This window comes from Xenopus tropicalis, chromosome 1 (genome assembly GCF_000004195.4).
Source record: "Xenopus tropicalis strain Nigerian chromosome 1, UCB_Xtro_10.0, whole genome shotgun sequence".
Lineage (NCBI taxonomy): Eukaryota > Metazoa > Chordata > Amphibia > Anura > Pipidae > Xenopus > Xenopus tropicalis.
This window is the reverse complement of record NC_030677.2, coordinates 206,515,354-206,537,192: the sequence shown is the minus strand read 5'-3', so window position 1 is coordinate 206,537,192 and position 21,839 is coordinate 206,515,354. Positions and strand designations below refer to the sequence as shown.

Below are 21,839 nucleotides of genomic sequence, written 5' to 3'. Positions count from 1 at the left end.
CAACTCCCAGCATCCACTGCCATGAGAAATGACTTCAGCAAAACTCAGGACAAGGCATAAAAGGGGTACCGTGTACCTCACAGGTAAATGAAGCCGAGTGTCGGCAACCATGGAGTTAACTGACTAGGCAGGCAGCACATTGTTAGGGTAGCAAGTCTTTCAAGAGCCATTGAACCAAAAGCCAATAATAGCAGTCTAAAACAGCTATGTCAGAAACCACTAAAAACAGATTTTATTTACAGAAAAGTACTCAGATAAACTCATTTACATCAATTGATTGAGTTTAGATCCAGATAGATTGGAAATGGATACAGTGTCCCTATTGGTGGACCTTAATGAGTAACAATTACATGGTTTAGAAGAGGGAAAAAATAGCAACTAGTTTCTGACAGCACTAAAGCTGAAATGTAAAAAAGAAAAACTTGTAAGATGTCTCCTATAGAGGCCAGACAAATGTTTTGGCCTCTGGGTACTGGAAATGCCAGGGTCTATTCTGAATACCAGGTCTGGCCTGGCAGGGGTTAATGACCCTAATATCAGATAGGCCAGCAAATCCCTATCCATCATAGTATACATAATGTATATTGCAACAATAGTACATTATATGGTGGCTGTTTATTGACCTCAGCTGCATGATGGGAATTGTAGTGCAGGATTCTGAAATCTGATCTATTACAGCACTATTGCCTAGAGTGGCAGTTGATGAATTTAACAAGGAAAGCAGAATAATGAGTTAGTATAGATAGTGCCACTATGTATGACAGCTATATTATATATTTTGCAGAACCTACCGGTTTTCACAAGTATTCCCAGCATCCCTGCGTTCTGTGCCCCTCCGACATCGTCCCTGCAGTCCTGGCCAAGGGAAAAGCAGAGAGTGATTTCAGTACAGGTATCTACAGAGTGATGGTGGGCCGGGGGGGCACAACTAACAGGAGCCGGACGTGCCAGAGATGGTGTAAGAATCATTCTGCAGGGTCCCAACCACCATATTTACACCTTACATTCCATTAGATGCATTTACTGTTCAATCCCAGCCGGCACCACAAGAGGGCGCTTTAGCATTAGTTACCTCCATAGAATATGGGCTGGTCATGCAACAAGGCCTATTCCAATGAATGTAACATCAAACAATCCCCACATTCAGCCCAACATAACAAATAACAGAGAGGTTTATGGTCACAAATGTTATCAACTTCCCCTAAGGATCCTCACATGAACCAGACCCAGGATAACACCCACTTATTGTTTTATGTTCTATACTGAAGCCGTGACAGCACCCAGGCTCCCGGCCCCCTAGGCTGGAAATCTGGGAAGGGAGAGAACTAAAGCAGCCTGTATTGGGGGGGGGGGGGGGTTGGGGTTCGATTTAACGTGGCTATCGACACTAAATGGGGTAGTTCACCTTTAAGTTAACCCCTAATGGGTTATAGAATAGCTCAGTAACTTTTTAAATGGTCTCCATTTTCGAATGGGGGTAGCTGACCCCGGCAGCCAAAATCTATTTTATTGTTACTTTCTGCAACTTTCTATTCAGTCCCTCCCCTATTCATATACCAGCCACTCTCTCAAATCACTCCCTGGTTACTAAGGTAAACTGGAACATAGCAACCAGATTATTGCTGAAATTCTTAACTGAAGAACAAAAAGTAAAATAATTAAACAACTACCAATAATAAAAAATGAAGACCAACTGCAAGTTGCCTCAGAATAGCACTATATCATGCTGCTATAGATGGCATACATCTTAAAGGGGGTAGTTCACCTTTAAGTTAACTTGGTCTTGATTATTTCTTTTCTTATAGTTTCTTTTAATTATTTGCTCTCCTTTTCTGCCTCTTGCTTCCAGATGTGGGTCACTGACCCCCCAGCAGACTATTGCTCCAATGTTACTATTTACTGTATAGTTATCCTTCTATCCTACTCATATTCTATTCTCTTGTTCAAATCAACTACCTTGTTGCCAGGGTAAATAAGACCCTAGCAACCAGGTTGCTGCTGAAATGCCAAGGAGCTGCTGAACAAAATGACAAGTAGCTGAAAAACCGCAAATAATAATATATGAAAATCAATTGCAAATTGTCTCAGAATCTCTCTCTACTTCTTTATACAAACAGTTAATTTAAAGGTGAAGCACCCCTTTACGGTGGAACCATTGGAATAGAAGTTCTCATATAGGATGGGGATTTTCCTGCATGTCATTGGCTTTTGAATTATTACCATAATATTCCCAGTGTTTTACCCCCCCCCACCCTGCCACTTACATCCCCAATCATTATGGCCTCGGCGGGGCTGCACCCCGTGCTCCTCAGAGCCTCCAGAAAGAAGGTTTTCTCCGGTTTCCCCACCACGGTGGCGCGAGTGTCGGTGGCATATTCCAGCGCTGTAACAAATGGCCCCGGGCCCAGCGCCAACCCATCCTTCTTCTTATAGTACCTGGCCTTGTGAATCGCTATAATCGGGGCCCCGTCCAGCGCCAACCTGCCCAATGGAAGGAACATACAGACATTTCTGTAGATGTCAATTCATTGAGTTCATGGATTTTGATGCGACTACAGACCCTGCCAATGTTCCTGAACAGCAGTGGATGGAATTCTGCCTTATGCCTAAAGGGAAACTATACCCCCAGAATGAATACTTAACCAACAGATACTTTATATTACAGGTATAGGACCCATTATCCAGAATGCTCGGGACCAAGGGTATTCCGGATAAGGGGTCTTTCCGTAATTTGGATCTCCATAGTGTACTAAAAAATCAATAAACTATTAATTAAACCCAATAGGGCTGTTCTGCCCCCAATAAGGGGTAATTATATCTTAGTTTGGATCAAGTACAGGTACTGTTTTATTATTACAGAGAAAAGGGAATCATTTAACCATTAAATAAACCCAATAGGGCTGTTCTGCCCCAATAAGGGGTAATTATATCTTAGTTGGGATCAAGTACAGGTACTGTTTTATTATTACAGAGAAAAGGGAATCATTTAACCATGAAATAAACCCAATAGGACTGTTCTGCCCCCAATAAGGGGTAATTATATCTTAGTTGGGATCAAGTACAGGTACTGTTTTATTATTACAGAGAAAAGGGAATCATTTAACCATTAAATAAACCCAATAGGACTGTTCTGCCCCCAATAAGGGGTAATTATATCTTAGTTGGGATCAAGTACAGGTACTGTTTTATTATTACAGAGAAAAGGGAATCATTTAACCATGAAATAAACCCAATAGGGCTGTTCTGCCCCAATAAGGGGTAATTATATCTTAGTTGGGATCAAGTACAGGTACTGTTTTATTATTACAGAGAAAAGGGAATCATTTAACCATTAAATAAACCCAATAGGGCTGTTCTGCCCCAATAAGGGGTAATTATATCTTAGTTGGGATCAAGTACAGGTACTGTTTTATTATTACAGAGAAAAGGGAATCATTTAACCATGAAATAAACCCAATAGGGCTGTTCTGCCCCAATAAGGGGTAATTATATCTTAGTTGGGATCAAGTACAGGTACTGTTTTATTATTACAGAGAAAAAGGAAATCAGTTTTAAAATTCTGAATTATTTGATTAAAATGTAGTCTATGGGAGACGGGCTTTCCGTAATTCTGAGCTTTCTGGATAACAGGTTTCCGGATAAGGGATCCCATACCTGTATGTTAATTGACCTATTGAAGAATCTCGCCAAACTGGAATATATATATCAGTAAATATTGCCCTTTTACATCCTTTCCCTTGAGCCGCCATTTAGTGATGGGCTGTGTGCTCCCTCAGAGATCAGCTGACAGGAAGTGACGCAGCTCTAACTGTAACAGGAAGTAGTGTGGGAGCAAAAGGCAGAACTCTGCCCATTCATTGGCTGATGGGGCCTAGCATGTATGTGTGCCTTGGCTTGTTTGTGTGCACTGTGACTCCTATGATCCCAGGGGGCGGCCCTTAGTACATAAAATGGCAGTTTCCTATTTAGGATTACCCAATAGCACATACTACTAACAAAGTATATTTATATGAAAATGGTTTATTTAGATGAAGCAGGGCTTTACATATGAGCTGTTTATGCAATATATTTTTTTATGACACCTACAATGTTTAGGGTGTTACGTGCCCCAGAATATCAGTGTATCATACTATACTATAAGCTGGCACAGCGTTGGCACCAAGCAGGGTACTGGCAGGGTAACAATGAAGCTTATTTATCAGTTCTGGGAACTCTGCAATGGAAACTACTGCTCCCTATCTCATTCTGGCCTGATAAGCAGCGGGTTCGGCACTATGGCAGAGTGACCCGGTGCAACAATGGGGATAGTCAGAAGCAAACACAATCCCCGCCCAATGAATACGGCCGCTTGGTACCACGCTGTGATTCTGCCACCGTTCCATCAGGGCAATAAATCCTTTGTATTAACCAACAAGTTCAAAGAGAAGTGTTTATAACATGTGAGTAATGCCCCTAGGGATTAGCAGGGCAAACAGAGCCGAGACTGGCACAATGTGTGGGTAATTACGCTACTGTTAACCCTTGAATGCAAGAGAAGGGCTCCTATCTGGGTTAAAGTGGCAGTACCCCATTGGTCAATGTAATTCTGAGACCCCTGAACCCCTGTGAGGTGTATATTTAATAACTAACTTGTAGATTGTAAGCTCTTTTGGGCAGGGCTCCCTTCACCTCTTGTATCGGTTACTGATTGCTTTATATGTTACTCCTTGTAGATTGTAAGCTCTTTTGGGCAGGGCTCTCTTCCCCTCTTGTATCGGTTACTGATTGCTTTATATGTTACTCCTTGTAGAGTGTAAGCTCTTTTGGGCAGGGCTCCCTTCCCCTCTTGTATCGGTTACTGATTGCTTTATATGTTACTCCTTGTAGAGTGTAAGCTCTTTTGGGCAGGGCTCTCTTCCCCTCTTGTATCGGTTATTGGTTGCTTTATATGTTACTCCTTGTAGAGTGTAAGCTCTTTTGGGCAGGGCTCTCTTCCCCTCTTGTATCGGTTACTGATTGCTTTATATGTTACTCCTTGTAGAGTGTAAGCTCTTTTGGGCAGGGCTCTCTTCCCCTCTTGTATCGGTTATTGATTGCTTTATATGTTACTCCTTGTAGATTGTAAGCTCTTTTGGGCAGAGCTCTCTTCCCCTATTGTATCGGTTACTGATTGCTTTATATGTTACTCCTTGTAGATTGTAAGCTCTTTTGGGCAGGGCTCTCTTCCCCTCTTGTATCGGTTATTGATTGCTTTATATGTTACTCCTTGTAGATTGTAAGCTCTTTTGGGCAGGGCTCTCTTCATCTCTTGTATCGGTTATTGGTTGCTTTATATGTTACTCTGTATGCCCAATGTATGTAACCCCTTTATTGTACAGCGCTGCGGGATATGTTGGCGCTTTATAAATAAATGTTAATAATAATAATAATAATAACTAACCAAATGCCACCCAATAGCTGAACTTGGGAAATCAGGGGAAATCAATGGGGTCAAAATTGTGCAAAATGCATTGTATGCGATCGAGCCCAGTGTTCCTGCAGCCCTCTATGCCGAGGTGTGGGGCAGCACGTAAATGGGCAGAGGTGGGAGCGGCCATACAGCAGGCAGCTGGCTTATCAGATTTATTTGTTCTGAAGAGGACCATAAAATTCTAGCCTTTACCTGACAGGATCCATCTAATCTAATCACCATCCAGATAACAAGATCAATTTACTGCTCGGCTAATTGCAGTTAAGCGCTAATAAAATTCACTCTTTATGTAATGTAAGTGATGAGGAAGAGGCAAGGGCTGATTTTCACAGGAACCAGGATGAACATTCTCAGTAATGAGTGGGCGCATTTGGCATCTTAAAGGCAAATAATGCAAAATTCTACCCCCTTCCCTGAGCAGAACAAATCAGATCCCAGTTCTGGTAATTGGATTTGGTTTGGCCAGAGGCATGGACTTGGCCGAATCCTGCTGAAAAAGCCAGAATGCCAAATGGAATCCTGGATTGAATCCTGGGTGAATCCCTAGCAGGGTCGGACTAGGCCAGCAGGGCACCGGGAAAAACACGGTGGCCCAGACCTGATCCCCGCTGATCACTTCCCCTGGGCTGTCGGTCTCCCTCCACCGATGGAGAGGGGTTCTGGGGCCCCCTACAACCCCCAGTCTGACCCTGATTCCTAGACCAGGTGCAACCTAATGTCATGACCCGAGTTCCAAAGATACATCTTTATGTACTTTGTTGAATAACCTACATGACATGACGAAGAGAAGATCCGTTCAAGCTAACTTGACCCAGACGCAATATTCTAGGTTCGATGGTTGACAGGGAAATGGTTTGGGAAACCTTTTTTTGAAGATCTCATCATAGCGGTCTATGTATGAAGAGGTGTCAAGCCAGTCCTGACCAGAAGCCTCTGTCAAAATCAAGATGGAAATGAAATGGAATTTTCTAAAGTGCTCCAATTAGCATTTTTCCAGGTACCTGACGATTTAGCTAAATTATGAAACTGACCTCAAGGCAGAAAGGGAAGAAAAGGATCAAGTCTACGTCTCTTGAAGAACCCATTAGTGAAGAACTGGACAGAAGCATTGCTAAGATCAGATGGTAGGTCCATCCAGCTCTTTTCCAACATTAAAATCAGTCATCCTTCTTATCTCTAAACCTATGCGAGTCATATTAAAAGGTTCTTTTTGGTTGAGCAAGGTGAAGATGGTGAAGATGGAAACCACACACTTGGGCTGATGTCCCATGGAGAGATTTAGTGGCACAAAGTTGCCTGCAGGAGGAAACTTCAAACAACTTCGCAAAACCAAAGCGATGTGTAGGCCTTTCTACCAACAATTCATATTGATGCCGGTGGAAAGGCATTTTGGAGAGATTAGTCATCTGTGGTAGCACAGATCTATCACGAGCAACTAAATCTCTCCATGGGATGTCAGCCTAAAGTGATAAGATCCAGAATAACAAAATAAATAAGTGATCAGGTCAGTTCTTGACCCTGAGGTAAGATGCTGCAGAAGAACAACCATAATATCCATGTTTAGTTCCAAAAGGTATAGACCTCTGCAAGGTAACAAAGAGGTAACTAAGAAGAAGTCTTCCTTACCCTACTTCATTTATGCACTAATGGATGACCAAGCTCCAGGAGTAATCTGCCTATAACTATAGCTATTACTTAGAGAGAACCAGTGAATAATCAGTGGGAGGACCAGCAGGGCCAAGAGGGACAGGTAGCAGAGAATATTATAATGATAATGGTCCAATGAAGCCAAGGACAAACATGGAGACTATGGAGCCAAATTAGATAAGGATCAAATAAGGTGTAACAAACTGTAATAGGGATGCAAACAACTCAGAGGAACAACTCAGATGTTCAGAATTCAAGAGAAACAAGAATACTGTGACACACAGGCAGTAAAATTCATTTCTATGGCGCCCGATCAAAATCTTTTAACCGGTCCGATCGGCGAGTCGACCGATATCAGCAGCCTCCTGCGATAACAGTCGACTCGCCGACATGCCATACACGCACCAAACGAGGTTTCGTACGATAGTACGGGTGCGTGTATGGCCAGCTTAACCAGCATGTAGGTTAATGAGATCAAAGATGGCTTATCTATCATAGTGGCCTAACGTATACCGAGCAGAGATCTAGGGTTCAGACTCCAGAGCTGCCCTTGAATACAGGACAGGGTGAGGAGTGGGGTAGAAGAAGATGTCCATCTCCATGTTATGTCCCTGTACTGATGAAGAGCAGGGTATACGATAGGCCCAAAGAACATTATGATAGACCAAGGAACAGATCTAACATAGAGGGGCGCATCAACAACAAACCTGGAATTATTAAACTCAACCCCCACTCTCACTTTCTTCATTAGCTTCCAGACCCCCAAAGCTGAGGTGTGCCTGTGCTTGGCCCTTTACAGCTGGCAGTGACCACCAACCATTCATGGTGATGTTCCTACAGCAAGTCTATCATTGGGACCTTCAGTCTGAACTTGGCAGAGGGTTTATTTTAGAGGAGCTACACGTAACTCTGTTAGTATGGATGGATAATGCATAGATTTTATACCCCTTCTTAAGTCACCCTAAGAAATAATTCCAAATTTAGTTTTATTGTGTTAGACAAGCAAAATAAACCTCATTTACACTATATAAATAATATAAATCTTGTTTCCTTCAGTCTTGGGATTACACAATCACAGCAAGCAGGCAGACGCCATTTTGTGGGCACTGTTATTGAGGCAAGCTTAGCATCACCCCAAAATCTTGTTTAGACTCTATGTTGTGGGGACTTTCTATGAAGCGTGTCTCCCACACTAAGGGGCATATTTATTATCATGTGTAAGCCAACATTACCGGGGATGTGGCCCATAGCAACCAGTCAGATCTTTGCTTTTGTTTTCTAACTTGCAGGTGACCGTTTCAACTCAAATTGCTGATTGGTTGCTATGGGCAACATCACAGGTAATGTTGGCTTACACATGATAATAAATATGCCCCTGAGTAATACATTAGATATATGAAACCTTTTCTTTTTGCTTATTATGTTTATATTATAAGGAAAGTTTAGAGAATTTATGTGGTCCATTGGAAACCATATACACGTGGTTTTTGGTGAGTCTAGAAAGGTTCTTTAATTAGTTTGGGAAACGTTGGTATTGATGAAGAACCCAGACTTGTAGCACCTTTACCCCCAACTGTTGCTCTGCTGTCTCCATCTTGCTGCTCTAAATGCCCCATTATCTCTGAGAGCGCTCTGGCCAATCACCCCAAAAGGACAGCTCTGATCAAGGTACAAAGGACTGATATGCAATCGTCACGCTATGAGCCTCAGTGGTAAATGATGTAGAATAAAAAAAATAAATAGCTTTTTTAGCGTGTAAGTGTAATGGCAGTAAAACCATTGACCCGCACCAACCCAGAGGTTGAACAGTACTGCAGAAAGAGAAAGGCAATTAGGAGTAAAATGGGAACACCGTGCACATGGAGGAACAGCAATGGCACTGGCAAAATGAATTTATTTCACCTGCAGATGCTGAGCCGATAAGATAAGGGCTGCTGGGAGATTAGATAACATGGTGGGTGGTGTCCCAGCTCCACATGAGAGCCAACGTGCTTCTTTCCTTCTCTTTCCAACCATGACCTCTGCAGAGCTCAAGTTACAGCTTTGGTGGTAGGAAGGAAAGCAGGTTTATATTCCCTACAATACACAGGCTCCTGGTCACCTCAATGCAACTGACCTTTTAATTGTTTGCAAAAAAGAAATTTCCATTAAAAGTAAAACTGTAAGTAGAGTGTCTGAAAGTGTAGGTGTAAGAGCTCACTGTCAGGGTCTAGCAGCAATGGAGTTGGCAAAAAGGGGGCAAGAATGCAAAAGTGAGCCAAGTGAAGCAAAAAAAGTTAGAGACAGCAGGACAGGGGCAAAAATGATGACAGTAGAGAAAGATGGAGAGTGTATAGCAAGACAGTGACTAACAAAAGATGAAGAAAGCAGAGAAAGATGTACACAGTAGAGCAAGATGGGAAAAGTAAGGCAAGATGGAGACAGTAGGGCAAGATGGAGACAGTAGGGCAAGATGGAGACAGTAGGGCAAGATGGAGACAGTAGGGCAAGATGGAGACAGTAGGGCAAGATGGAGACAGTAGGGCAAGATGGAGACAGTAGCGCAAGATGGAGACAGTAGGGCAAGATGGAGACAGTAGGGCAAGATGGAGACAGTAGGGCAAGATGGGAAAAGTAAGGCAAGATGGAGACAGTAGGGCAAGATGGAGACAGTAGGGCAAGATGGAGACAGTAGGGCGAGATGGAGACAGTAGGGCGAGATGGAGACAGTAGGGCGAGATGGAGACAGTAGGGCGAGATGGAGACAGTAGGGCGAGATGGAGACAGTAGGGCGAGATGGAGACAGTGGGACGAGATGGAGACAGATAAGGTGGGGAAAGTAGGGCAAGATGGAGACAGCAGGATAAGGTGGGGAAAGTAGGGCAAGATGGAGACAGTAGGATAAGGTGGGGAAAGTAGGGCAAGATGGAGACAGTAGGATAAGGCAGGAAAAGTAGGACAAGATGGAGACAGCAGGATAAGGTGGGGAAAGTAGGGCAAGATGGAGACAGCAGGATAAGGTGGGGAAAGTAGGGCAAGATGGAGACAGTAGGATAAGGCAGGAAAAGTAGGACAAGATGGAGACAGTAGGATAAGGTGGGGAAAGTAGGGCAAGATGGAGACAGCAGGATAAGGTGGGGAAAGTAGGGCAAGATGGAGACAGCAGGATAAGGTGGGGAAAGTAGGGCAAGATGGAGACAGTAGGATAAGGCAGGAAAAGTAGGACAAGATGGAGACAGCAGGATAAGGTGGGGACAGTAGGACAAGATGGAGACAGTAGGACAAGATGGAGACAGCAGGATAAGGTGGGGACAGTAGGACAAGATGGAGACAGCAGGATAAGGTGGGGACAGTAGGACAAGATGGAGACAGCAGGATTAGGTGGGGACAGTAGGACAAGATGGAGACAGCAGGATAAGGTGGGGACAGTAGGACAAGATGGAGACAGTAGGACAAGATAGAGACAGTAGGACAAGATGGGGACAACAAGATAAATATGGGGACAGTAGAATAAGGTGGAGACAGAAGGGAAAAAAGGAGACAGCAGTAAAAGATGATGACAGTAGGGTCTCGCCTTGCCTTTAGCTCCTTAGTGGATGCAGCTGAAGGACAGTTGGTTGGACACACCATATTCTCTCTCCCTTAACCTAAAACCAACCCTGATCACATGACAAGTTTGAGGACATTCGGTCAGTAAATCAGCTTTTTATGTAACGCACAGCGCAGCAGCTTACGTGTCCCACGGGGCAGAAAAGCAAACGCAATTGCTACAAAGGAAGCAGCCTATTATCCCAACCATAAAATGGAATGAGCGCGGACTCACCTGAAGGCCTCGTTCATGGTCTCATAGTTGAAGTGCTGAGGAGCTAATCCTATCACCAGCGCGTTGGGACTGTGAGTGGCTACCCCTGCCAGCAGAGACACAAATAGAGGTCACCGGGAGAAGGCGCAGTCGTAATTGGATTGCGCATTCGCTCTGTCGATTAGTCGCGCTCCAATAGCCAGCCCAAGGTGGAAATTCTCATCAAAGTAAAAAAAAACTTCTAAAGCTCCGTCATTTCCATTCAGAACCGTCCTGTGTTAAATTATATTCATGTAGCACTGACTTCTCATTTCTATAATTACTCCATTATTCTATGGTTATTTGCCTTCTCTTCCCTTCGCCTTCTGTGTGATCGCTCTGCGCACTAACGCCGCTAGGGTAGAGTTGTTAGGCCTCCAACGTGCGGAGAGGTACCAAGTACCTGGGTTCAGCCGGTGGTTCCAGACCTAAAAGGGGTTGTTCACCCTGAAATCAACTTTTAAAATGATGTAGAAAGTTCTATTCTCAGGCAATTTTCAATTGGTCTTCATTTTTTATTTTTGGTAGTTTTTAAATTATTTGACTTTTTGTTCCGCAGCTCTCCAGTTTGGAACTTCAGTAGCAACTGGGTTGCTAGGGTTCAGTTTAGCTTAGTAACCAGGGAGTGATTTGAAAGAGTGACTTATATAGGAATAGTAGAGGGGCTGAATAGATAAGTAATAGAAAGGAACAATAAAGGTGGCCATACAGGCTAAGATCCGCTCGCTTGGCAAGGTCGCCAAGTGAGCGGATCTTCTTCCCATATCCCCGCCTACAGGTGGGCGATATTGAGCTAATTTCGTCGTTTGGCCCTGGGGCCAAAAAATCGAATTATAATGATGGGAATAGGTGTCCATCGGTTCGGGGACGGCATCAATGAGACAATGCGGTCCCTAATCCGACTGATTTTTAAACCTGCCCGATTTCAAGCCAGATATCGGTCGGACAGGCCCGTCGGTAGCGCCCATACACAGGCCGATTAGCTGCCGAACCGGTCTAAGGGACCAATATCGGCAGCTGGAATCGGCCCGTGTATGGCCACCTTTACAATAAAATTGTAGCCTCACAGAGCAATAGTTTTTTGGCTGCCGGGGTCAGTGACCCCCATTTGTAAGCTGCAAAGAGTTTGAAGAAGGCAAATAATTCAAAAACTATAAAAAAAGATAAAAAAAAATTAAGACGAATTGAAAAGCTACATTTAAGTTAACTTAAAAGTGAACCACCCCTTTAAATTCACATAAAGTCCAATGTCTTAAGCTGTTAATGGGATGCTAGGGGGGCTATGTACCGGCAAAGTTTGTCCTGGTCTATTGGGCCAAGGTAACCACAGGGGAGTTTCCGGCCCAAATGCCACCTTAGGAGGATGACCCAATGCCTGCCGGCACTAGAAGAGCTAGGGTTGCCCCCTGGCCGGTATTTAAATGGCTCAGCCAGTAAATCACAAGCTATGGCCGGCACGGTATTACAATGTACTTGCTGGTAAATTAGTAATGGCAACTACAGAAGTCGCTGGTGGAAAGCCCTTCGCATCACTTCGGTTTCCAAAGTTGCACAAAGTTGCCTGCAGGAGAAACTGAAGTGATGCAAAGGGCTTTCCACTGGCGACTACTATAGTTTCTGGGGAAAACCCTTTTTGGACCCCTGTCCCCATATTGGAGGTGAGACTGTCGGGCTGCCCCAACTGTGGTGGGGGTGGGGTGTCAGCCTTAAGGCTAATTTAGGAGAAATTTTGGGAGATAGCGTCCTTTTTCTCCTCTAGTGTAAAGACACACAGAGCTACTTAGTAGCAGCTACTTGTCACGGGTACTAATGCCAGAAAATCCCCTGCCATAGACAATACTAAGAATTGCCTCTGCTAAACACACGTAGGGACAATTATCAGTAAATGATCAGCATTGTCTGTTTTTGTAGACGTGACAAGTAGCTGCTACTAGTAGCTCCGTGTGTCTTCCCCCTATTACACATGAAAGCCCAGCCTGAAAGTCAGTTAGGGTGAGATTGGCTGACAGGCCTACTATATATTTTGCTATATCTGTAGCCTTGTTATGGACTGGGGGGGGTCTCTAACCAAAAGTGACACCTCCAAGGGGGGGCTTGAACCAAAACAATTGTCAACCGCTGCACTGATGTCTATGGAGTGTGAAGTCACTGTAGAACATGATAATGGTACAGACGCAAAAGCAATTGCCTTGGTTGTGCTTGCATTTGCAAGTTTTGACAGCCAATTAGAAGCCAATTCTAAATGAAACACAGTGATTGGCTGTTTTTATAGAACTTCCAAAAATGAAAAATAAATATGGATTTCCCAGGATTCTACAGAAGGCCCATTAACTGTACATACATTCCCATGATTTGTTTCCCCTGACTTACAGAAAGATATTACCGACATAACCCCAGCACCCATGTTGGTGCCTGTAACTGGGAACCATAGAAATGCTTTCCTGGCAACCAATCACGGTATTCCATTTAGTCATACATCAGAAAATTCCACAGCTTCTCATTTGTATATGACATACATTTTTTCTCTTAGTATCACTCATGTATTATAAGGGATAATGTGCCCCCTACTGTAAATGATAAGGATATTAGCAGTCACTGAGGGGTTCTGTGCCCATATAAAGGCACAAGGCTGCAGGCTGAGTTATACAGGGAACTCTGAGTATCACTCATGTATTATAAGGGATAATGTACCCCCTACTGTAAATGATAAGGATATTAGCAGTCACTGAGGGGTTCTGTGCCCATATAAAGGCACAAGGCTGCAGGCTGAGTTATACAGGGAACTCCGAGTATCACTCATGTATTATAAGGGGTAATGTACCCCCTACTGTAAATGATAAGGATATTAGCAGTCACTGAGGGGTTCTGTGCCCATATAAAGGCACAAGGCTGCAGGCTGAGTTATACAGGGAACTCTGAGTATCACTCATGTATTATAAGGGATAATGTACCCCCTACTGTAAATGATAAGGATATTAGCAGTCACTGAGGGGTTCTGTGCCCATATAAAGGCACAAGGCTGCAGGCTGAGTTATACAGGGAACTCTGAGTATCACTCATGTATTATAAGGGATAATGTACCCCCTACTGTAAATGATAAGGATATTAGCAGTCACTGAGGGGTTCTGTGCCCATATAAAGGCACAAGGCTGCAGGCTGAGTTATACAGGGAACTCTGAGTATCACTCATGTATTATAAGGGATAATGTACCCCCTACTGTAAATGATAAGGATATTAGCAGTCACTGAGGGGTTCTGTGCCCATATAAAGGCACATATGTAATTAACCCAGACTGCACACAGAAGGACACATGCTACCCCTGAGTGCTTACCAAACACTGTCTGATACCTTCAAAGTCACGCAGAGCACTGTCATCCACCAGGAGCATGGGGCGCACGTTCTTCTGCTCCAGAAGGTTCCGTGCCGCTGTCAGTGATGTGAAGATCTCGTCTTCTTGAATATCGAAGTTGAGCTGGTGGAGGCGCTCCAGGAGAGTTTGCTTGCACTCTTTGGTTGTGTTGGTGACAAAGCGCAAGGCGACCGGCGCCTCTCTGAGCCTGCAGTATAAATGGGCAGTATTAAGGGCAGCAGGAAGGGCAGTATGAAGGGCAGCAGGAAGGGCAGTATTAAGGGCAGCAGGAAGGGCAGTATGAAGGGCAGCAGGAAGGGCAGTAGGAAGGGCAGCAGGAAGGGCAGTAGGAAGGGCGGTATTAAGGGCAGCAGGAAGGGCAGTATTAAGGGCAGCAGGAAGGGCAGTATTAAGGGCAGCAGGAAGGGCGGTATTAAGGGCAACAGGAAGGGCAGTATGAAGGGCAGCAGGAAGGGCAGTATGAAGGGCAGCAGGTAGGGCGGTGTTAAGAACAGCAGGAAGGGCAGCAGGAAGGGCAGTATGAAGGGCAGCAGGAAGGGCAGTATGAAGGGCAGCAGGAAGGGCAGTATGAAGGGCAGCAGGAAGGGCAGTATTAAGGGCAGCAGGAAGGGCAGTATGAAGGGCAGCAGGAAGGGCAGTATTAAGGGCAGCAGGAAGGGCAGTATTAAGGGCAGCAGGAAGGGCAGTATTAAGGGCAACGGGAAGGGCGGTATTAAAGGGGAAGGAAAGGCTAAGTCACTTGGGGGTGCCAAAATGTTAGGCACCCCCAAGTGACTTAGATCGCTAACCTTGTACCCTGGGCTGGTGCCCCTGTTAGGAGAAAAAAAGCACCAGCCCGGGGTACATGTAGCGAGTGCTTCCTCCTTCCTCTCTCTTCTGCCGGCGAAATCCGTGGGCCGGCGCCTGCGCAGTAGAGTAAAAAGCCAACTTTCTTGTTTAAGTTCGGCTTTTCACTTTACAGCGCATGCGCGCGCAAGCGAATAGGAAGTAGGAAGCGCTCGCTGCTACCCCGGGCTGGTGCTGTTCTCTCCGTACAGGGGCACCAGCCCGGGGTACAAGGTAAGTGATCTAAGTCACTTGGGGGTGCCTAACATTTTGGCACCCCCAAGTGACTTAGCCTTTCCTTCTCCTTTAAGGGCAGCAGGAAGGGCGGTATTAAGGGCAGCAGGAAGGGCAGTATGAAGGGCAGCAGGAAGGGCAGTATGAAGGGCAGCAGGAAGGGCAGTATGAAGGGCAGCAGGAAGGGCAGTATGAAGGGCAGCAGGAAGGGCAGTATGAAGGGCAGCAGGAAGGGCAGCAGGAAGGGCAGCAGGAAGGGCAGTATGAAGGGCAGCATGAAGGGCAGCAGGAAGGGCAGTATTAAGGGCAGCAGGAAGGGCAGTATGAAGGGCAGCAGGAAGGGCAGTATTAAGGGCAGCAGGAAGGGCGGTATGAAGGGCAGCAGGAAGGGCGGTATGAAGGGCAGCAGGAAGGGCGGTATGAAGGGCAGCAGGAAGGGCGGTATGAAGGGCAGCAGGAAGGGCGGTATGAAGGGCAGCAGGAAGGGCAGTATGAAGGGCAGCAGGAAGGGCGGTATGAAGGGCAGCAGGAAGGGCGGTATGAAGGGCAGCAGGAAGGGCGGTATGAAGGGCAGCAGGAAGGGCAGTATGAAGGGCAGCAGGAAGGGCAGTATGAAGGGCAGCAGGAAGGGCGGTATGAAGGGCAGCAGGAAGGGCAGCAGGAAGGGCAGCAGGAAGGGCAGTATGAAGGGCAGCATGAAGGGCAGCAGGAAGGGCAGTATTAAGGGCAGCAGGAAGGGCAGTATGAAGGGCAGCAGGAAGGGCAGTATTAAGGGCAGCAGGAAGGGCGGTATGAAGGGCAGCAGGAAGGGCAGTATGAAGGGCAGCAGGAAGGGCAGTATGAAGGGCAGCAGGAAGGGCAGTATTAAGGGCAGCAGGAAGGGTGGTATTAAGGGCAGCAGGAAGGGCGGTATGAAGGGCAGCAGGAAGGGCGGTATTAAGGGCAGCAGGAAGGGTGGTTTTAAGGGCAGCAGGAAGGGTGGTATTAAGGGCAGCAGGAAGGGTGGTATTAAGGGCAGCAGGAAGGGTGGTATTAAGGGCAGCAGGAATGGTGGCACTAATGCAATGTATTCCCAGTGTAATACTGCGCTCATTTATATGGGGTGCACATACAATACGAGGGGCTTAGTATCTTTCTGCTGAAAATGCCACAAGTACAATATGCACATACCCATTTAACTCTCGGTTGTGCAGTTATTGTTGGACTATAACTCCCCACATCTGACAGCCAAAGTAACTTGCAGTCAGCTAGCTATGCAGTTCTTTTTCCCCCTTACTTCTCCCATTGGTTTTAAAGGAGACATATTGGATAAATGGGAAAAACCCTAATTTTGTAGGCAATTATGAATAATATACAGTGCTGGTTTCCCTTTGGGCTAAACATTAACCCTATCTGTAACAATGGCCCCTTTATTGGAGCTCCCTATAGATCCTATCAGGCCTGCCAGAAGCAAAGTAGGAGGAGGAGAGCCAATCACAGCCCTGCACTCACACAAGCACAGACAGGCTTCAGTTCCCTCTCAGGTCAGCCTAGCTGCTGATTGGTTCCTATCCTACAGTGCAGTGTACTGAGAGCCGCCGGCCCCCCTGCACATCCAGAGAATTCAGCCAGCAGGAAGTGGAACAGATGGGCGGGGCTACTGAGGTTCGGTGGAATAAATCCGAAAACCTTTTTAAGCACAATCCTTCTATATTTAGGAGGATAATTCACTGGTACATTCTTAATTTTTTTAGGATATGTCTCCTTTAATGGTATTTATGGGCCAAACCCTTCTGTGGGCTGATCCTTTAGTCATCTCTGATTGGCTCCCACCTGCCCCTCTGTATTACATTATTATGTAGGGCAATATCTGTATATTCTCTGAGGCCCAAGCAATGACTGTTTGTGTAGGTGGCCCATTGACAGACATTTGTCACCCACCTTCTCAGAGCCTCCTGTGCCCCGGGTATAGCCGTGTCCTCTACATGCAGGGTGCCACTCAGGTCCACCAGCACCGCCTTGAGGATGCGCCGAGCCGCCATTCTGCAAACACAATAGAAAATGTTTGTAAAAGCAGAGAATTAGATTTCATAAATTCCACTATTTTCTTCAAGATCCACATTTAAAACGGTGGGAGGGACTGGAGCCCCCGTACCCCCATATTATAGCTGCCAATTCACTGCAGACCATGCCACTCTTGAAAGACTGGCTTTGGGCCAATCGGGTCTCCATTAAAGGAAAACTATACCCCCAAACAGTGTAGGTCTCTATATTGCTCCTATGTAAAGCCCTGCTCCATCTAAATAAACCATTTTCATATAAATATACTTATTTAGCAGTATGTGCCATTGGGTAATCCTAAATAGGAAACTGCCATTTTATGTACTAAGGGCCGTCCCCTGGGATCATAGGAGTCACAGTGCACACAAACAAGCCAAGGCACACATACATGCTAGGCCCCATCAGCCAATGAATGGGCAGAGTTCTGCCTTTTGCTCCCACGCTACTTCCTGTTACAGGTCAGATTGAAATGTAAACTAACTGAACAGTTATGTCCCATATGCCCCCCCCCCCCCCCCATCAAGTCCCTGATTGGCTACTGACTGCTAACGGCTTAGAGAGCTGAAAGCAGGAAGTAGTGTTCTGGCTATTATGTTAGACACCTGCCCACTCCAGCCTTTATAGATTACATTTTTACCCAACTAACTATATTGAAACATTTTTTATTTTGCGCAGTCTGTCTATTTCACCCATTTCTATTTTTACACTGAACTGCTCCTTTAAGGTCAAGCAGTTTGTAAGAGGAGTGGCACTCAGTTGGCATTGCCAAGTCAGGGGACTAACACTCTTGTTATAAAAGAAGGTACCTTCCTCTGAAGTGGTGGCAGAACATATAAACAGCAGAAGGGGCAGCAACCCCAGCAGACACAACCCATGAGTGGCACTCTCCCCATTAAAGGGGAACTAAAGCTCAGCAAAGACATAACCCAGACATGCTACCCTGTGTTTATGGCTTCAGTACCAGTTTAAAGCCACCACAGCTGTTAAGATCTGTGCCTCCAAAGATGCCCCAGCAGTTGCCCATCTTCCTTTCTGCTGAGCAGCCATTTCAATGGAATTCACGGCTTTACACGCACCCATGAATAATGCAGACTCCACCGCTGCCCAAATATGCAGCACTTGCTTCCTGCCCGGCCGGCCGGCCGCACTTCTCCTCTGCAATCAGCTCTGTTTATCAGTACAGATTAGACGGAGAGGCCTCTTATCAGCACCCACCATCACACAATGAACTCCCACGGCCTTGGACATCTCACTGCACATATGGGTGCTGCAGCTACTCGGGGCAAGTCACTGCACTGGGTGACACAAGGGGTTAAACAGCAATGCCAACACCTACAGCACGGGCTCTTATCAACAAGACAATACAATGTGGGAATTTCAAGGTTTTGGCTGGGTTCCTAATGGGAAGGCGTCCTTGGCTGGAAGTGCGAGGGAGTGTATAGTGATACTCTGTCTATTAGACTTCCCGAAATCTCTGCTCGCTAGGATATGTATGGGTGCTGTCTCTTGGGGACTGCCCTGGGCCCTGCAGAGCAACGGCCATAGCTGGAGATATAGTAGGGCAAGATGGGGGCACAACACTTTACAACACTATACTTCCAACTCCTTGTAGTATTAAAATGGGGGTCACTGACCCCGGCAGCCAGAAGACTATCGTTCTGTGAAGCTACAGTTTTATTGTTATTGTTATTTTTTACACTTATTTTTCTAATCAGGCCCTAGTCTTTTTCCTTTCTCTCATTCAAACCACCCCCCCTGGTTGCTAAGGTAATTTGGACCCTAGCAACAAGCTGCTGAAACTTCAAACTGAAGAGTTGCAGAACAAAAACACAAATAATTAAAAAAAAAACACAAATAATAAAAAATCAAGACCAATGGCAGATTGTCTGAGAATATTACTCTCTACCTTATACTAAATACTATACTTACACCCCTTTAAATGATACTCCAGTCTGATACTCCAGTACTTGCACTTGTGCTGAAGGGCCCATAGGCGAGATAATTACACTCTATATAAGTAAAGGGCCCCCGCAAAGGGCAATACTACTCTACTATTAAAATAGCCCTGAAGCATTTAACTCTTTGGCTGCCAAAGAATTCAACAATATGCAAGAGAATCCCATATAATGTCCCATATGCGGGTCCCCTATTCCAATATCAATATAGAATGTTGAGTTCTAAGCAACTTTTGAACTGGTCTTCAGTATTTATTTGTTATAGTTTTTGAAATATTTGCCTTCTTCTTCTGACTCTTTCTAGCTTTCAAATGGGGGTCACTGACCCCGGCAGCCAAACCCTATTGCTCTGTGAGGCTCCAGTTTTATTCTTATTGTTACTTTTCATAATTTATTTTTCTACCTAGGTCCTCTCCTATTCATATACCAGTATCTCATTTAAACCTCTCCCTGGCTGCTAGGGTAATTTGAACCCTAGCAACCAGATAGCTGCTGAAAAAAAGGTGAAATAATTAAAAAAGTAAATAATAAAAAATGAAGACCAATTGGAAATTGTATGAGATCTGTTATCCATAAACCTATTACCCTGAAAGCTCTTTCCCATAGAGTCTTATTAAAGGGGTTGTTCACCTTTGTGTTAATTTTATTATTTGTGTTGTTTTAATTATTTCACTTTTTGCACAGCAACTCTCCAGATTGGAATTTCAGCTATCTGGTTGCTAAGGTTCAAGTTACCTTAGCAACACGGTATTAAAGGTATTAAATGCCCATTTACCTGTATTTTTATTTTCCCTTCATTCACACTAGAGGGAGCAGTGAGTCAAGTAGATTCAGTTCTGCAGTCACCTACAGTATTGGTTTCTACCCTGATTATTTATTTTTTTTATTATCCTTTACAGTAAAACCCCCATTTTTACATTTTTTATGGAACCAGAATAAATAGTGTATGACCCAGGGAAATGCCTTATGCATCATAAGTTGGTGGGACCTCAAAGAACAGTGTCAAATGAGGGAAAACTTAAAATGGGGGGATGTAAAACTGAGGTTTTACTGTATTTATAGAGTGCCAACAAATTCTCCTGAGCTTAATACAGATTGCTCATCATTCCCATCAGCCCCTGCCCCAGTGAGCTTACAATCTAAGGTCCCTATCCCATTCCCATCAGTCCCTGCCCCAGTGAGCTTACAATCTAAAGTCCCTATCATATTCCCATCAGTCCCTGCCCCAGTGAGCTTACAATCTAAGGTCCCTATCACATTCCCATCAGTCCCTGTCCCAGTGAGCTTACAATCTAAGGTCCCTATCCCATTCCCATCAGTCCCTGCCCCAGTGAGCTTACAATCTAAAGTCCCTATCATATTCCCATCAGCCCCTGCCCCAGTGAGCTTACAATCTAAGGTCCCTATCACATTCCCATCAGTCCCTGCCCCAGTGAGCTTACAATCTAAAGTCCCTATCATATTCCCATCAGCCCCTGCCCCAGTGAGCTTACAATCTAAGGTCCCTATCACATTCCCATCAGTCCCTGTCCCAGTGAGCTTAAAATCTAAGGTCCCTATCACATTCCCATCAGTCCCTGCCCCAGTGAGCTTACAATCTAAGGTCCCTATCCTATTCCCATCAGCCCCTGCCCCAGTGAGCTTACAATCTAAGGTCCCTATCACATTCCCATCAGTCCCTGCCCCAGTGGAGCTTACAATCTAAGGTCCCTATCCCATTCCCATCAGTCCCTGTCCCAGTGAGCTTACAATCTAAGGTCCCTATCACATTCCCATCAGCCCCTGCCCCAGTGAGCTTACTATCTAAGGTCCCTATCACATTCCCATCAGTCCCTGCCCCAGTGAGCTTACAATCTAAGCCCCTATCCCATTCCCATCAGCCCCTGCCCCAGTGAGCTTACAATCTAAGGTCCCTATCACATTTCCATCAGTCCCTGCCCCAGTGAGCTTACAATCTAAGGTCCCTATCCCATTCCCATCAGTCCCTGCCCCAGTGAGCTTACAATCTAAGGCCCCTATCCCATTCCCATCAGCCCCTGCCCCAGTGAGCTTACAATCTAAGGTCCCTATCACATTCCCATCAGTCCCTGCCCCAGTGAGCTTACAATCTAAGGTCCCTATCCCATTCCCATCAGTCCCTGCCCCAGTGAGCTTACAATCTAAGGCCCCTATCCCATTCCCATCAGTCCCTGCCCCAGTGATCTTACAATCTAAGGCCCCTATCATATTCCCATCATGTAAAGGTGGATCCCAGGTTCAACTCCAGACAGGGCACTATCTGTAAGGGGTCTGTATGGGTTCCTCCCACACTCCAGATATACACAAGCAGGTTCCTTAGCTCCTCATAAAACTGCCCCTAGTGTGTGTGTGACTGTGATAGGGACTTTAGATCCATAGTACAGTATAAACCCTATAATAATAACATACCCCCATGTCCCCCAGCTCCCATTAGCACCCCATGCCCGCCCTACCTGCATACACCAACAGGACACGGCTCA

The 21,839-nt window shown here is 45.4% G+C and overlaps 1 protein-coding gene across 2 annotated transcripts in view; it reads right to left on the bottom strand.

Moving 5' to 3' along the window:
• The window catches only part of hdhd2 (haloacid dehalogenase like hydrolase domain containing 2), a 22,845-nt gene extending 1,006 nt beyond the window's left edge, over positions 1-21,839 (bottom strand). The window contains 6 exon segments of one of the 2 annotated variants that reach the window (NM_001126620.1): positions 792-855; positions 2,265-2,481; positions 10,899-10,983; positions 14,266-14,474; positions 17,267-17,368; positions 21,813-21,839. In NM_001126620.1, coding sequence (NP_001120092.1) covers positions 792-855; positions 2,265-2,481; positions 10,899-10,983; positions 14,266-14,474; positions 17,267-17,367 — 676 coding nt within the window. In that variant the 5' untranslated portion in view covers position 17,368; positions 21,813-21,839. 2 annotated transcript variants of the gene reach the window in all.